General features: G+C 42.6%; 1 protein-coding gene across 2 annotated transcripts; it reads left to right on the top strand.

The window, feature by feature from the left end:
* The first annotated feature begins 1756 nt into the window (after positions 1-1756).
* dorip1 (dopamine receptor interacting protein 1) lies at positions 1757-9735 on the top strand. 2 transcript variants are annotated; one of them, XM_079528564.1, is made up of 6 exons: positions 1757-2051; positions 3135-3366; positions 4158-4450; positions 7156-7245; positions 7356-7490; positions 8031-9735. In XM_079528564.1, the coding sequence occupies exons 1-6, from the start codon at positions 1957-1959 to the stop codon at positions 8212-8214; spliced, it is 1029 nt and encodes a 342-aa protein (XP_079384690.1). In that variant the 5' UTR covers positions 1757-1956; the 3' UTR covers positions 8215-9735. The 2 variants fall into 2 exon arrangements, with proteins under 2 accessions (XP_079384690.1, XP_079384689.1); XM_079528563.1 differs by having other exon boundaries at positions 3129-3366.
* The last annotated feature ends 4111 nt before the right edge of the window (positions 9736-13846 follow it).

Genomic DNA, 13846 nt, shown 5'->3' with positions numbered 1-13846 from the left:
GGGTCCCTGGCATATATTTTCAAATGGGGGTCCGCGTGGGCTTACCTTAGTGGGCTACCAGGTGTCAATTTGGGGGTTCTTGACATTAAAAAGTTTGAGAACCACTGGCACTGATCAACCCAACGTTGTTTTGCAGCAAATGACCAGCAGATGGCAGCATTGTTTTGGGTGGAGTCCAAGATTAGGCCCAGATTCTTCAACTTCAAATTAATAGGCCTAGTCTACTGTCTTTATTAACAGTTTGCAGGAGGAATAAAGCACAGGAAAGTACAATTCAGTTCAATCCAAGGTCTGCTAAAGTGGATTTAAAACCCAAGAAAGCCCATGGCTTGTTTCCATTGGGCTCCTTCATTCATATGCTTCAACTCATCGGAATTCAACTCAAGTTTATATATTATTTTCTTTTTTTACAGGTGTCTCTATATTTGTCTTTGGTACAAGCTTCCAAGGTTTTTGGAGTTTTAAAAAAATGGTATTTACTATATAACAAATAATAGACGAGAGAGAGAGAGAGAGAGAGAGAGAGAGAGAGAGAGAGAGAGAGAGAGAGAGAGAGAGAGATGAAACAAAAAAGTGAGATGTCAGATAGGGTAAAGGTGCCTGGTCAAAAAAATAGTCAAGGTAAGACAGGTCAAGGTAAACTTACTGTTGCGTATATGTGTTCCTTTGTGCAGCACATGTCAGGCTGTCAACCACGGCAGGTGCAAATATGGTCTCAAAAACATGGGATGCTATATTTTTGCACCCCTCACTTTGAGCGCAGAGCACTATGAGCAACATCTAAAGGAGTCTTCATACTTATTAATAGCTTATGCAGAGAGCGAGCCTTTTTATGCCAGTTTTACTACATGGCATGATTGGCATCAGAGTGTCCTATATCCTATAAATGATAAAAGCTTTATAAAAGATACACAAGTAGCCTATTTGTGTATTTCTAGTAACCATTCCACTTATAAATAGCCCACATTTTGATAAGGTAAGTTATATAATTAAACTACAAATCCTTGTAGGCTACTTCCTTTATAGACGTGTCCACTGTCCAGTGTTTCTTAATTCTTACTGATATTTGTATGTAGCCTATTATTATTTCAGAAATGCCTGTATTGTAGGCTGTAGGGGCAGTGGTTCCCAAACATGTTCATGTCAAGGACCCCCAAATTGACACTAATTAGCCCGCGGACCCCTATTTGAAAATATATGGCATGCAGGGACCCCCCATAAGAGAAGAGTTGTATGGCTCTAGCAGTGATTCTCAACTAGCTGTTTAATTAAAATGACCCCCAGTGCATATTAGTCTACAGACCCGCATTGAATATATACTCTAAGATTGAATGGCATTTCTATCTCTGAGACCCCAATTTATATTGTAAAATCAATGTTAATTTAACTCTGAGAGTGTACCCATTTGTACACTCTCTGAGTTACAGACCTATAAAGGTCCATTTGGTTCCTAATTATCATTTAGCTGGGGACCCCTGGAACTCTCTCAAGGACCCCTGGGGGTCCCCGGACCCTGCTTTGGGAACCACTGGACTTTGATTGCATAGTTCGGTCCGTCGTCCTCCGGCCGTGCGGCGACCTGGTTGGCAACCCCACAGATAGCCAATCACACAGCGAGCGCCGCCAATCGTCCGATACATCCGGCTTGCTTGCTTTTCTCTGGGCTGCGAGTCCAGAGTATGGGATCCATATTTAATAAAAGGGCTGCATGTTTACTCCAGAGTATGGGATTCAGAAGGGTCGTTCCCAGTGTTTATGGGCGTAACTTGACGTCTTTTGAATCTTGCATTAAAAAAAAGGGAGCTGCTGCAGCAGGCTGCATTTCGCAATCAGACAGAAAAATAAATTATAATAATAATACCCGGTAATAATAATAATAATAATAAAAAACATATAGAAAGATCATTTGGCTGGGAAAGCCTTTTGTACAAAAGTCATGAAGAAACCCAGAGAGCCATGGAGAGTAGATTCTGTGTTCTGAACGACACTGAAGACCTCAGATCTCTCATTTCTTCCAACACTGATGACGATCAGAGCCTCCAGTTCGAAAGGTAGGTGGTGTTGCTGCTATATAGCCTGTTAGCACGGATGCTATCCTCTGGCTGCAGCAGCCATAGGGCTCCGTCTACCCACTGGAGTGCTGGGGAACATTTAGTATACTTTAATATGGAAATGATTAATGTCATGTCGTGCAATGTAAATGGTTGAAGATTGCCCGGATCCGAAAATCGAGGCAGCCATTCGGAAAAAGTGTCTGAAATGTTCCACACTCAACCCCTGTCTGTCTGACCTGCATACACTTAATAAATGTCATGCAGTGTTGATTTAAATGTCCTACCTGGAATTTAAATGTCCTATAGTGTCCAGATTATCTCGCGTGGAAGACCATGCTATCTGTCACTCACCCAAGCAGACAATACTCTCTATAATGTACCTGAAGAGATGTTATTATTGTGCATATATGAGCTTAATGGCAGTAGGCTACTTCTTGTGTCCTACTATACCACTGCAGAAGTGCTACTTGATTGATTTATTGATTGATTGATTGATTGATCGATTGATCGTTTTATTAGCAGTTTGTAGAATGGGTACAGTTCAACGAAAGTATATACAGGTCAATACAAAATCTGCTATTAAAACCAGAAAAAGCACTTGAAAGTTTACATCAGGGTCCTCCATTTTCAAATCATCAGAACAATTAGACATGATACAGATATACCGGTATATGCAACAAAAAAAAGGAAATCAAAACTACTAGTTATATATAGGCTACAGATAACAGATTGATTAAAATGACGTTGTATTCGTTGCAATAACTTGCACATTACCACTGTAAGTTAAATCGATTGATCAATTGTATATTGATCGATTTAATACTTTACTAACAAGATTATTAACAGTACAGTTAGTACAGTGTACAGTCAAAGGTTATGCTAAAAGGATAACACAAAGTGTGTCAATGTTTGTGTTACGCAATGTTTGTCTTTACACTATGACGTAAAATTGTCCATTCATTGTCAATGGGAATTTAATGTTTGTGTAGGACAAAGAGTTGTGGACACACACTAAAAGCTGGACATAGGAGGAGAGGCTAGCGCTCCTCAAAAATAATAATCGATTCCCCTGAGGTCCAGGACATTGTTCGAAGAGATCCGAGCGTCGATCAACAACAATGACGAGGAGGACCGCTCCTTCTGGAGGCCCGTGCTGCCCTGGGGAGGCGTGTACACCATCCGGGCCGGACGCAAGGCCATCTCCTGCACGCCGCTCTACGTCAAGATCAACCTCAAGAACACCTGCACCATCGACGGCTTCCTCATGATCCTCTACGTGATCCTGCGGGACAACCAGAGCTTCCCCCGGGAGGTGGGTGTGCGCCTTGTATTATTTTTATCCCACGATTCTGTAATCAATTTTTTCACCCAGTGTCAATGTATTATCTAATTTAATCCTGGGCTCTACACTCCCTCCACCAACCTGGGGAGAGCAACGGACTGACCTCATGCTTCCTTTAGTGCATGAGGAGTCCAAGCCGCTGCTTATTTTAACCCAACAGGGAGGCGTTTGCCCGGTTGGACGTAGCGTGTGGAAGGAACACATTATTCCAACCAGTTCCTTTCCCTCCATCAGGGGTCCCGGCTGGCCAGGGGGAGGCAGTTTAGAGACCCGGATTACTTTTTTGTGAGGGTACCTACCTACCCTAGGGGTGGGTGCCTTGTTGACTTTGTCGGCTAGTAATGACTAGTATGACACAAAATGTTCGTCGACCACCTTTTTTCCACTGACTAAAACAAAAGCTAAATAAAAACTGGACTAAGACATTATGGAGGGACTAGTGGACGAGAAGAGATCCAGTAGAACTAAAAGAAAAGTAATTTTATGCTTGGTTGCATGCTGAAAATTGCAGATCTACAAGCTCACAGTGCTGTAGGCTTGTACATCGGCTATTTTCAGCATGCAACCAAGTCTAAAATCAGCCATTACGACGCCATCATGGCCCGCCGAAAAACATTTCAGTTGACTAAATCAACTGTCGATCAACTAAATCACAACACTAAACAAATTTCAGATGACCAAATTGTGACTAAAACTAAATGGAATTTTATTAAAAAAAAACAACTACGAAATCAAAATCTGCTGTCAAAATCAACACTTAGGTGGGCGCCTTCCTGGGCAAGCAGTTCGTGGACCACTTCCTGTACCTGATGGACTCGTACAACTATGCCACGGTGAAGATGCTGTGGATCTGGGACCGCATGGCCAAGCGCCAGTACCGCTCGGCGGTGCGCCACGCCGACGCCGCCCTGGAGATCGACCTGTTCGGCAACGAGCACGACAACTTCACCATGAACCTGGAGAACCTCATGTCCACCATGCAGGAAAGCCTGTGCACCAACTGGAGCTGTCCGGCGCGTGTCCAGGAGTTCATTCAGAGGACCATCCACATCAAGTGAGTAAGCTAAACTGCACCCGGAGCGTGTGATGATGCTCCATCATGGCCCGTAGCACTTACCCTAGCCCCTTAGATAGCACTTTACGTAGACAGCACTAGAATTTCATTTTTATGTAGTCATATAGTATGTATAGTTTATATGTATATTTTCATTATATAGATATTCCACTGTTACGTTCTTAGCTTACGCATGTTTCATGATAACTCCTTTTTTTTGTATGTGATGTATTGCCATGCTTTTTGTTCTTGCTTATTGTAAATCGCTCTGGATTAAGAGCGTCTGCTAAATGCCTAAATTGATGCATGGCCTTCCAGGAGGCTTCGACATGCAAGGAAAGGAGGCCTCTATTTTTTTCCCCTGGCCTCAATAATGGCGTGGCTTTTACAATTTAGCAGGCATTTATCAGACGCTCTTAATCCAGCACGATTTACATTAAGGATGGTAAACACAAGGTAATACATAAAATACATAGAAATCATGTATCTAAACAGTATAATATAAAAATCTATAATATGTACATTGACACTATAATACACACCAAATGACCTGCTATCTAGATTACATTTTAGCCTTCGCATAAGCCTGCAAAGTCGTCAAGGGTAGATACTTCACTTGGTGGCAGCGTGCGCCGTGCACACATTATTTGGCACTGATCGGTGAAAGACACACAGACTCAGACCCTCTTCTAGACGGCCAGACGCCAAAAATAAATGATTAAACATAATGTTGCAGCCCAGGCGGTGGCGTAACCGTCTGGGCACCCGACTGGTAATCCAGTCGCAGTGTGCCGCGGGTTCGACTCCCGAGCCCGACACGGCCTTTACTGCATGTCTTCCCCCATCTCTCTCCCGTTTCCTGTCAGCCTACTGTCTGTCCCTTCAAAAAACCAATAAAAGGCGTAAGCCGCAAAAAAAATTCTTAAAAAAAAAAAAAAAACACGTTGCAGTATATGTGCACCAGCAAAACCCGTTGCTCATTAACGATATTGTTACTAATGGCTCGGGTAAGCTGAGGTAGACCAGTGGGTCTCCCTCCTAAGCTGAGGTAGACCAGTGGGTCTCCCTCCTACCCTTTAGACCATGTTAGCCCTCTCTAAAATGATCTCCAGCTGTCTGATGGTGAGAGATGAGATGATGCCGCGTTCCCAGCAAACTCCCCCTTTCCTCTGGCCCTTGTTAGACCCGTATAAAGGCATGTTTACCAAGAGTCTTCTCTGTTTAGACGGTAGAATATCTATTAGACATACTGTAGCTGCTTGGGCAGACTTTGTTAAAGGTGTTTAATGTTCACAGTTCACACTCACAGAGGAGGCGATTCTTGTGAAGACTAGTCCCGTCATCGATGGGCCTCGTACGATTCCAGTATGAATCGTATCGTCCCTATTTTGGGTCAAAGATATTTAGTGTAGAGCAAAAACAGGAAGGGGGCCTTCTGGGGGGGACTCCGGCCAACTACAGTATGCATATAGGCCGGTGTAAGTGGTTCTGGCCCTTGCACACAGTAACTGCCAAGGTGTAGAGACTTATAGAGCGTCGCAGTCCCGCCCCCTTTCATGACAACGCCAGGCCCAGGAAATGGTTCCCAATGCATTTTTCCCATAGACATTTCAAAACGTATTTATTTAAAGACCTTATAAGTGTCTTTAAAAGCCAAAGCCAAAGCCAAATACAAATACAAAGCCAATACAAAGCCAACTCCTGTCGTGACAAATCATGACGACAAACACAATATTTTGGACCAAACAAATAATTACAAAGAAGAAAAACAACAAAAAAAGTGTTGTAACCTGCCGTTTTCTTCTTCTTTCTAATTATTTGTTCAGCCCGAAAAATTTTGTTTATTGTCATGATTTGTCACGACAAGAGTTGGCTTTGTCCGCGGCGTAAACGTCTTTAAATAAATACTTTCTGAAAAGTCTATGAGGAAAATGAACGGAGAATCATTTCCTGGGCCCTGGTAGGGGGCGGGACTGCGACGCTCTATGGTCCTTGAAATTAGAACCACTGACTGGATAGTAATTGACAGACTTGAAGTCCACATGCCATGTGCCATGACGTGATGTAGCCTCGGTACCCAGGCTTTTATTTTCGTCTGCATGTGGCTCAAAAAGAAAAGCCTGGGAAAAACCATTGGAAAATCTTCAACTTGTATTTCACTAACCAATGGTGACGTCAGTGTTCTCAGCCGTTTTCTCCAGGGGAGGGTGAACCAATAGAATCCACCGGCTGTTTTTGCCGGCACCCGCCCCTCTAGACCAGAAACCACTGGCTGGGTACAGTGGGGCAGGCTTAGCCTCGGTACCCAGGCTTTTATTTTCGTTCGCATCGGCTCAAAAAATGAAAGCCTGGGGGAACGTGAGACATTTCCTGGTCTAGGAGTGGGAGTGAACTACAGTGCAGAGGCGGCGTTGCCCGGAATAATGGTGACGTCAGTTTTCTCCGCTGTTTTCTACCAGGTAGGGGTGGAGGAAGGGCGGGGGCGGGCAATCGGTGAACCAATATTCTCCAGCGCTTGCTCCATGCGCGCCCACCCCTCTAGACCAGAAAGCACACTGGCTGGGCCAGGCTAAATGTGATGGAACCGACAACCGATTCCAGTTCCTCAATGCTGGATCCGGTTCCTGCAGTTCCTCTGGTGGTTCCGGATCCCTCAGTCCCAACCCCTAGTTTTGATGTGGTCTCTCTTTTTCTTCTACTTCCAGCCCTCCTCATGAACTGCCTCATCGAGATCCCATCCAGTCGGCAGTCGACGAGTTCTTCTGCCCCAAGATCTTGCTCTGTAAAGAACTAGGGTGAGGAGGAAGGCATGTGAATCATTCCAAAACAACATCACTCCTTCCTTCTTCTGTGTCCTCTTGGGAGTTGTGTTGACAGAATGTACTGGTGGTCTCCTCCATCACAGGTGTGACGGCCTGAGGGAGTTCTCACAGAGGGTGTTCTGCCACGGGCCCCCACCCTTTGTCATCCTCAACATGCAGCAGTGGAAGTCGGAGGAGCTATCGTACGTTCCATACCATCTGGCTCTTTCACAGCACAGGTTGGATACTTACTTTCTCCTATAGAAACACTGTTCTTCCATTGACCACAGGGGAAGTGAAGTGGGCCTGTTATTAAGCCTGATTTATACTTGCTTATTCACTTGCCAGATCTTGTACATCTGCTATTTTCTTCTGCTGTTGATTAACTGCATTTCCCTGCAAGGTTCTTGTAGACTAAGAATAAAGGACTTTTTTGATATTTAGTCGACTAAGACTAGACGAGACTAAAGCCCAAACCACACCAATGGGTCGCCATACAAGTACAACTCCTTGCAACAAAACGGTTGCGATGAGTTGCATGGCGACCCATTGGTGTGGTTGATCGACATGTAACAGAGGACATATCACACCGCTGGGACGGACGCTAAAACCGTCTCGTCCCGCCTCGACCCTTTGGTGTGGTTTGGGCTTAAGACTAAACAATTTCAGAAGGCTAAATAGGACTAATGATGTGTTATTCTAAAGACTAAATCAAAAATATTCTGAAAAAATTAACCCTGCTGGGAAAGGAACGCTAACTGAGGTCTCTCTGTCCACAGGTACTCACTGGAGGGCGCCACGCTCTTCAACAAGGACGAGCATCACTACTCCGCTGCCTTTCAAATCGATGGCTACTGGATGCACTATGATGGTCTGAGGAGTGACAATCTGATCCTGTTACACAAGCCTCCCGAGTTGCTGCTGCTCTCATCTCTGGTGTATACCCGTGCCTCGGACAAGTGATCTCATCTGTAGCACTTTTTTTTTTTTTTTTTTTTTAATCCAAAGCGCTTTACAATGTTACACGACTCGCCCATTCACACACCGATAGCTGAGGCAACCATGCAGGCGGCAAGTTGCTCATGGGCAGCGCGTTTTAGGGATTCAGTGTCTGGTTCAAGAACACAAAGCCAGGAGGAGCTGGGGGTCGAACCGTGAACCTTCGGTTTCCTCGACAGCCGCTCTACCTCCTGAGTCACTGGCGCTCCCATGACGACATCAACTGCATAAGGGACACAGACTACAGACACTTGGTTCAACCCTTTTTTTTTCACTTGGGTAGATATATCATGTTGAGCGAAAGGGTCATGCGACAAAGTATAAATGAACCATAAAGTGGTCGCACAGTAGTATAAAAAACAATCAAACGTGTGGTTATTTTGTGTCATATTCCTTGCCATTATTGTTTTTTATCATACTACATTTTAGTCCTAGAATTTGGTTTTGACATCAGCTTAATTTCCTGTCAATAATTACTTTTATTATTACGTGTGCTCTGTTTTACTTGCAGCAAGCTCACTGTGCAAAGATGTAGCTTCAGATTGTTTTGGGCATGCTTGGAATCCAAGAATATAATGGACTATATTAGTTCTGGGCTGATATGCATAAGCGATATCTCTGAATAATGCACAGCATAGCCAAATGCAGCAGAGACTACCCGAATTATAGTGTGTGTCACGGTCAACAATTGCTCAATGCATGACAGACGTTGAGTTTGCATTGTGTTGTAACTTCTGCATACCGTTATGTGGACATTGGGATGACAAGAGTATTTGAAACTAGCATTGTTGGCTAGTTATAGTATTTGTCAATATTATTCTTGAACAAACTTATTCGTATCAGCCCTCGCCTCCAATGAAACTGGTGCTCTTTCTATTTTTCACTGTGGTTTGAGAGGATGGGCGAACTAAGCAGTGCTTGGCTTATTTTCTCACTGATGCCATCTTAATTTTTTCTTTTTTTAACTTTTATTTTCATGGTGTCAAAGCGAGTGGAGGCACACTTTTCAGACAGTGGAGTGAATGGAGTGAATTAAATTCTTAAATTGTATAAATAACCTATCAAACTGTGTGAAATTATGATTCATTTCTGATAGCAGAACCTCAGCACAGACAATATATTATGTATGCTTTCTGAAGTAGGAAGTTAGCCATTTCATTTAGAATGTGATTTAGTTTTCCGTCAAACACATTGCAGACTTAACGCAAACCCCATATTAGCGTCCCCTCTTCTGGGCATGTCATAGTAGGTGAAGTTTTGGTGAAAATAGATATACAAGCTGACGTGATGTTTTGAACTTGTAGATCAATTTGAGCCGGTGGAAGGATTTGGTTGTCTAGGGGGATAACAAGGAGGGGGGCCCCTGTCAACTATACTGTATGGTTTAAAGTAGTTAAAACACAAAAGTGCCTCTATTTGAAAAGTATTGTACATTTTCAAATTTGTAAATCATCTTTTATATGCAGCCACTGTTAATCTTATTGTTATGCAATATAAATATTGTTTTTAATACCTTTGTTTTGAATTGGTATCCTACATTGTGTGCAGACTACTAGACGGGCATGACAAGTGACAAAAGGACTAAATGGTTACCTTTTAAGGCAGGCATTTATTTAACTGGGTACAACTGCACCACACAAACTGACTAAAATGTATGTAAAATGTCATCAATCAAAACAGAAGATGTGAGAAGGGGGGGGGGGGGACTGCTTCTACATCTAAAGTATAGGGTTAAGGCTGAGCTCACACCTTTCATGCAATTCTCTGTGCTCGTTGGGTGTTGTGTCATGGCCGCCCAGCGGCCCAATGCATTTCCAATGGAGGTCACATGGTTTGACCCAACATTGTGTTGTGTGAGGGGGAGGGGCGCATTCGTGCGCCCCTCCCCCTCACACAACACAATGTTGTGTCAAACCATGTGACCTCCATTGGCAATGCATTGGGCGGCCATGACACAACACAACATGCATCCAACGAGCACGAGAATTGCATTAACCGTGTGAGTGCACCCTAAGCCCAATGTATTGTCCATCGCAGTGGTGGAAAGTATTTAAGTACATTTACTAAAGTAGTGTACTTAAGTACAGTTTTGAGGTATTTATACGTTACTGGAGTATTTCCAATTTCCGATACTTTTATTATTTATTTGAAAACTTTAGTTAGTTACTTTCAGCCCTATACATTTCGTCCATTTGAAAATAGCTGATAAGAAAATAGTCAAACGATTTGTATACATTTGAGAACTTGAAATGAGACTGCACGAGTACTTTTAACTTCTAAGTACATTTTGATGGCAATACTTTTGTACTTTTACTAAAGTACATTTTGAATTCCGGACTTTTACTTGTAAAAGGAGTATTTCTACCGAGTATTGATACTTTTACTTGAGTAAAACATTTGAGTACTTTTTTCCACCACTGCTCCGTCGCACCACGGTGTCGCATGGCGAAAATAGCCGACCAATTTTAGGTCTGCTATTTATTTTTTACGTGCGACACCGCCGTGCGACAATTCGTATGAATCAGGCTTTATCTTTTACTTCCAGTAATAATCCACAGGATATAAAATTCAAGATTAGATTATCACTTCACGTCAGACACACAATATGGGACATCATGTAAAAAGAAGCAGAGTGGTCATTTGGCTAACATTGACATCAGTTTCAAAAGGATTTCGTTCTGACATTAGACAGTTGAGTGGCAGTCTCGTTCCAGACCTGTTGTTCCATCAACCTCCACCATTCTTTAGTTAAACAAGCACTTTGGTGACAGTGGTGGGAAAACACAACATTGGTTAAGCCATAATAAAAAACTAAAACGCCCTTGGTTAGGCCATAATAAAAAAACAACCTTGGTTAGGCCATAATATAAATAAACTAAAACAATACACTGGTTAGGCCTGCATGAATAAAAAAAGAACCAAAAAAATGACATTGGTTAGGCCATAATAATAATACAAAAGAATAAGTATGAACTTCACACATTTATACATCCCTTCTTTTTGCAGATTCACGTTTGCAGATTTCATCAGGTTCTCTCATGAAAAAGTTGCCAATAATGAAGTATAAATCAACAAAATGGGTAGGACTCTAAAAATGAATGACATAGCACATGATACATGCATGTAACAGATGCTAGATAAACAATGGAAGCACACACACAACCATGCCTGCATGGTTTGTGCGCTACAAAGCATTCATTTATACTCGCGAGTACGACGGTGTCGCTTGCCGAGAAATAATCTACAAGCTGTTAACGTGTCGCAATAAATTAGGCTCTCTCTGAAAGTTAACATTCAACATCAACAAATAAAGACATCTCAACAGATATATGAGACCAAAAAAAGAATTAGACTGTTTTAGAAGCCGAGTAATATGAATTACTATAAATATGAAACATTTAACTCCTCCATCAATCAGATTTTCCACCAAACAAGTCAATGATGTTTAGTTTACGTTCAACTAGGCATTAAAACAATCATTACAAATTCACACAAAAGACTAGCATAAATATATTGCGTGGCAATGCAAATGTAGCCTACTTGGTGGAAAAGTCTTGGTGATTGTACATAAATCTTAATTTTCTAAAAAATAAAAAAAAACTAAAAAACAGATTTGCCAAGCAAATCTCAAAGTGATCCGTGATGAGTGATAAGGAGGGTTATGCCATCTGTATTCTGTAACCATTTCATTGTAACAAAGTCCAAGTAGCTATGCTTATTTGAATGAATCAAACATTATGTATGTTAATACAATATAATTAGTTCATGTGGTTGGAGGGGGATTCTCCCTACTCACACTACTTTCAACAGACCCTGGGGTCTGTTGAAAAGCACTACCGCCTAAAGCGCATAGGCCAACATCTCCCGGCCCAATGTCAAGCGGGGATAGCCTCTTGCATGACTCGAGCGGCAGCCTCAATGTGGAGGAGACCTGGTATATTAGGGAATGAATGTCACGGATTGTAGCTTTAGGAAGAGTGCAAGAAACGTGGAAGAACACAGCATTGTCTAATGCTTCAGGTATGAGGATTGGATGCAGCGATGGTCTACACTCTCATCTTGTGTTTAGGTCAAAGGCCACAATGAATAATGGGGGGAAACTACTTACTGGTAAACTAATTGGTTTGAATATGCCTTAACCAAATGAACCCCGGCGTCCCTATATTGGCCTTGGGACACGGACAGTGTCTGTGTCCCTTTCTTGGGACACGGACACTGTCTGTCATTGCGGGCAAAGATCTTAAAAAAAAACTAAAAACAATAGCCAATCTACAAAAACACGTAGGCCTATCGCACTGCGATATTGCGATCATGTAGATGGTCCAACGGCAATTTTTCACCATGCACCACCGTCGTCCGACAAAGTATAAAATAGGGCTTAAGTGGTTTTTTTGGAGAAAAAGAAAATGCATGATGTACAAATCAACCGGCATGCTCAACACAACACACTGTACAATGATAGCACAAGATGCCAAGTAGGATGAAACGAGGCCAGCGGTACTATATGACGTCTCCCCAGACGAGCATCACCCAGATATGCCACGTGTGACTCCATTACAGTAATAACATGAGATGCCTTGGCTTTTCAAAGAGACTAAAAACACACAAAAATATATAAACCCATAAGAGAAAAATAAAGTCTTATTGCATCATCTAAATGCCGTTAGCCTAAATTAAACCTATGTACAAATCACAATATGTATCAAATAGTTTGGTAAGTGCAATGCAGAGCTCTGTTAAAGTTTCCACGTTATTTTGTGCAAACAGTGTACAATGCAACCCTAGACTAACAAAAACAGAGATTAAAATGGACACCAAATGCCAGCCTTCATACTCCATCTCTATGCTCCATCTATTGCTTCAAGCACTCCGTCCAAAATCAAAGGTATACCGACACCATCATCCGGCCTGGAATTGATTGTACAACCCCTGGGCGGAGAGCGTTTAAGCTCTAAATTAGCCATGACCATGACCATATGTGCCAGTTCAGTTACTCTCCCAGTACCAGTGCACTGGTGACGGTTACAACTTGGTCCGGGTTGGTAACAGCAGCCCATGGTGCTTTATCATACATTTATAACGTGATTGCGGTACATATGTTGGTGTCATTTGTCGCATCGGAGGTGGGAGATTTGACTATATATATATATTATATATAAAGCAGGTGATATTTTGGCACGTGTCGTGATGGGGCTGTGAATAATTCAACTCTCCTCTGATGCCTGATTTATACTTGCATGTCGTTTAAAAAAAAAGACAATCTACAAGCGCAACCTGCTGTGAGATATCTTTGGTGCGCGAGAGCGGCGCGCAACTTAGTATAACTCACCCTTGAGATTGCCTGGGTGGAGCAAGCAGTGCAGGTGTTAAGGGTTGCTCACAGCAGGCACAATGCCTTATTCGGAGCTGACTGGGAGAAAATGCTGCCATTGCTGGCAATGGATATTTGGGGACCATGACAAAGCAGCTTTCTACGCTGCACCGGGGACAAATATTTGTCAGGGGAGCCACTGCTTGTGGCATTGTCTAGGAAAAGGGTTGAGTTATTTCATTGAAGTCAATATATCCACAAAACATAGTGCTACCCGTTCTGTGG

Source organism: Electrona antarctica (genome assembly GCF_951216825.1).
Source record: "Electrona antarctica genome assembly, chromosome: 18".
Classification (NCBI taxonomy): Eukaryota; Metazoa; Chordata; class Actinopteri; order Myctophiformes; family Myctophidae; genus Electrona; species Electrona antarctica.
This window is presented reverse-complemented; position numbering and strand designations above follow the sequence as displayed.

Bases quoted from the DNA above. Each gene is read 5' to 3' on its own strand.
- dorip1 (XM_079528563.1), top strand. From the start codon at position 1,957: ATGGAGAGTAGATTCTGTGTTCTGAACGACACTGAAGACCTCAGATCT. The intron at 4,451-7,155 runs GTGAGTAAGCTA...TTCTACTTCCAG, and splicing joins CAGAGGACCATCCACATCAA to CCCTCCTCATGAACTGCCTC. The intron at 7,246-7,355 runs GTGAGGAGGAAG...CCTCCATCACAG, and splicing joins TTGCTCTGTAAAGAACTAGG to GTGTGACGGCCTGAGGGAGT.